The 3,847-nt window shown below is 41.6% G+C and overlaps 1 protein-coding gene across 1 annotated transcript in view; it reads left to right on the top strand.

The window, feature by feature from the left end:
- Positions 1 to 367: 367 nt before the first annotated feature.
- Positions 368 to 3,847, top strand: part of ythdc2 (YTH domain containing 2) — a 22,532-nt gene continuing 19,052 nt past the window's right edge. The window contains exons 1-5 of the mRNA XM_079373044.1: positions 368 to 530; positions 2,064 to 2,154; positions 2,938 to 3,134; positions 3,208 to 3,410; positions 3,719 to 3,847. The exon at positions 3,719 to 3,847 is cut by the window's right edge and continues 38 nt beyond it. Coding sequence (XP_079229170.1) covers positions 371 to 530; positions 2,064 to 2,154; positions 2,938 to 3,134; positions 3,208 to 3,410; positions 3,719 to 3,847 — 780 coding nt within the window. The 5' untranslated portion in view covers positions 368 to 370. The remainder of the gene's footprint in view (positions 531 to 2,063; positions 2,155 to 2,937; positions 3,135 to 3,207; positions 3,411 to 3,718) is intronic.

Below are 3,847 nucleotides of genomic sequence, written 5' to 3'. Positions count from 1 at the left end.
CACTCTGTGAAACCTTAAGATACAGACACACAGTGACTTTACTGACTGATAAAGTATTAAACTGTGTGCTCACCTGTCTGAATGTAAAGTGTTTAAAGATAAACTGTGTTTGTTAAAGCAGCTTAAAAAAAGAAGGAATGTAAACAGAAATAAATTAAAAAACAGCTATGAGCAAGTTTACATTAATTAAATGAAGGAAGAGAAAATACAATAGAATTAGATAATATAAGACAAACACTTATAGACAGGTTAAAAACCACATAATGTGTAACATTAATGATAATAATGATTGTTATACAGAGTCACAATGATTATAATGATTATTATGCAGAATCATGATTGTAAACCGACTGACTAAGGACACTAAAACATGTTGCGTTGCAGCATCATGTCACACAAAGCACCCAGGAGCCAGAGGACGGCAAGCAGAGGGTCGAGGTCTCACGGGCTGAAAGACATCCACGTGGATGAAGAGGTTAAGATCTCAGTGAGCCTTGCTCTAGAGAGGTTTCGCTTCAGTGATGACAAAGGTATCAGCTGTTTATAAAAACATGAACATGTGACTGTTGTGTTCTTGGAGGCGAGTTACCCTGATGATTTACCTTTATACTTACTTTACTAACCTTACTTTACTAAACGTACCTTTATACTTACTTTACTAACCTTACTTTACTAAACGTACCTTTATACTTACTTTACTAACCTTACTTTACTTACTGTACCTTACTTTACTAACCTTACTTTACTTACTGTACCTTATCTTACTGTACCTTACTTTACTAACCTTACTTTACTTACTGTACTTTACTTTACTAACCTTACTTTACTTACTGTACTTTACTTTACTAACCTTACTTTACTTACTGTACCTTACTTTACTAACCTTACTTTACTTACTGTACCTTACTTTACTAACCTTACTTTACTTACTGTACTTTACTTTACTAACCTTACTTTACTTACTGTACCTTATCTTACTGTACCTTACTTTACTTACTGTACTTTACTTTACTAACCTTACTTTACTTACTGTACATTACTTTACTAACCTTACTTTACTTACTGTACTTTACTTTACTAACCTTACTTTACTTACTGTACCTTATCTTACTGTACCTTACTTTACTTACTGTACCTTACTTTACTAACCTTACTTTACTTACTGTACTTTACTTTACTAACCTTACTTTACTTACTGTACCTTACTTTACTAACCTTACTTTACTTACTGTACCTTACTTTACTAACCTTACTTTACTTACTGTACTTTACTTTACTAACCTTACTTTACTTACTGTACCTTATCTTACTGTACCTTACTTTACTTACTGTACCTTACTTTACTAACCTTACTTTACTTACTGTACCTTATCTTACTGTACCTTACTTTACTTACTGTACTTTACTTTACTAACCTTACTTTACTTACTGTACATTACTTTACTAACCTTACTTTACTTACTGTACTTTACTTTACTAACCTTACTTTACTTACTGTACCTTATCTTACTGTACCTTACTTTACTTACTGTACCTTACTTTACTAACCTTACTTTACTTACTGTACTTTACTTTACTAACCTTACTTTACTTACTGTACCTTACTTTACTAACCTTACTTTACTTACTGTACCTTACTTTACTAACCTTACTTTACTTACTGTACTTTACTTTACTAACCTTACTTTACTTACTGTACCTTATCTTACTGTACCTTACTTTACTTACTGTACCTTACTTTACTAACCTTACTTTACTTACTGTACTTTACTTTACTAACCTTACTTTACTTACTGTACCTTACTTTACTAACCTTACTTTACTTACTGTACCTTACTTTACTAACCTTACTTTACTTACTGTACTTTACTTTACTAACCTTACTTTACTTACTGTACCTTATCTTACTGTACCTTACTTTACTTACTGTACTTTACTTTACTAACCTTACTTTACTTACTGTACCTTACTTTACTAACCTTACTTTACTTACTGTACTTTACTTTACAACCATTATGAGTTACCTTGATGACTGACTCTTCATGTTTCCTCTGACGGAGCAGATATGGAGTTTCCCTCCTCGCTGACGAGCACAGAGAGAGCTTTCATCCATCGAACAGCTCAGTCCCTGGGCTACATCTCCAGGAGCAGAGGGTGAGCTCCTCCTTACTCATCTTTACTCCTCCTCCTCCTCCTTACTCCTCCTCCTTACTGCTCTCTCTCTCTCTCTCCTCCTCTCTGTCTTTCTTACTCCTCCTCCTTCCTCTTCTCCTCCCTCTTCTCCTCAGTAAATCTCCTTCTCAGTCTTCTAACTACCCTTAAATCTCAACATCAGAGGTTTTAAATTCTGTGGAAGACTTTAGCTCCTCCCCTTGTCCTCTCTGCATGTTAGCAAGCTCCTCCCCTCGTCCTCTCTGCATGTTAGCAAGCCCCTCCCCTCGTCCTCTCTGCATGTTAGCAAGCTCCTCCCCTCGTCCTCTCTGCATGTTAGCAAGCTCCTCCCCTTGTCCTCTCTGCATGTTAGCAAGCTCCTCCCCTCGTCCTCTCTGCATGTTAGCAAGCTCCTCCCCTCGTCCTCTCTGCATGTTAGCAAGCTCCTCCCCTCGTCCTCTCTGCATGTTAGCAAGCTCCTCCCCTCGTCCTCTCTGCATGTTAGCAAGCTCCTCCCCTCGTCCTCTCTGCATGTTAGCAAGCTCCTCCCCTCGTCCTCTCTGCATGTTAGCAAGCTCCTCCCCTTGTCCTCTCTGCATGTTAGCAAGCTCCTCCCCTCGTCCTCTCTGCATGTCAGCAAGCTCCTCCCCTCGTCCTCTCTGCATGTTAGCAAGCTCCTCCCCTCGTCCTCTCTGCATGTCAGCAAGCTCCTCCCCTCGTCCTCTCTGCATGTCAGCAAGCCCCTCCCCTCGTCATGTTCATGTTGTTCATGTCTGTGTGTTTCAGGAAAGGACCAAAGCGCTTCCTCACCCTCAGGAAGAAAGACGGTTTAGACAAACCTCGGCCCACCATGCCTCTCTCTCTCTCCCATAATTCGCTGTTCTACATCCGCAGCCTGCTGCAGAGGTTTCCTCTCAGCACAAAGGAGCGTGTGGAGCTACAGCCCGGGAACCAGAGCAGCATTTCTCCGTCTGCAGAGTCCGGTCAGTGTCAGGCTCACTCTGTAAACCCTCCTGGGTTTATGTGTACTGATCAGCCTGGGGTGATTCTCCTCAGATGGCGGCTGTGACAGGAACAGAGCGAGCGGCCGTCTGAATAACGGGATCCCCATGGTGCCTCGCAGGAGGTGTCCCACAGAGCTGGACGCCTTCAGATGCTCTCTGCCCGTCCACCAACGACAGGAGGAGATCCTGCAGCTCATCAGAGACCACAGAGTGCTGCTGGTCCTGGGAGAGACCGGCTCAGGGAAGACCACTCAGGTGAGGGTCGGCATGGTTACAGGATTTAAACTTGGATATGATTGTAGTAAGAATCAACGACCAGAAGAACAAAGTGCTAAACACACAATGGACAGTTTATAGAGCTCTCTCTCTCTCCCCGTCTCTAACTCGACCAATCGTCTCTTAACAAAGACTCAAAAGACCAACAGATAATGAATCATTTCAGAGGCCTGTTGATTTGCAAATCTTCTTTTTAAAACAGCGTTTTCTTTAAATCGTTGCAGCTTCGAGTTTATTAAAGCGTCCGTCACACCTGTTGGATCTGTGTGTTTCTGTTCTATCATCAGATCCCTCAGTTTGTCCTGGACGAGTGCAGCAGGACTGAAGAACCCTGCAGGATCTTCTGCACTCAGCCCAGACGACTCGCCGCCATCGCTGTGGCCGAGAGAGTCGCTGCAGAGAGAGGAGAGAGCGTG

The sequence above is a fragment of the Symphodus melops genome (genome assembly GCF_947650265.1).
Source record: "Symphodus melops genome assembly, contig: scaffold_203, whole genome shotgun sequence".
In the NCBI taxonomy this organism is placed as follows: domain Eukaryota; kingdom Metazoa; phylum Chordata; class Actinopteri; order Labriformes; family Labridae; genus Symphodus; species Symphodus melops.
The sequence above is the reverse complement of the archived record's forward strand: the minus strand, read 5'-3'. Positions and strand labels throughout refer to the sequence as shown.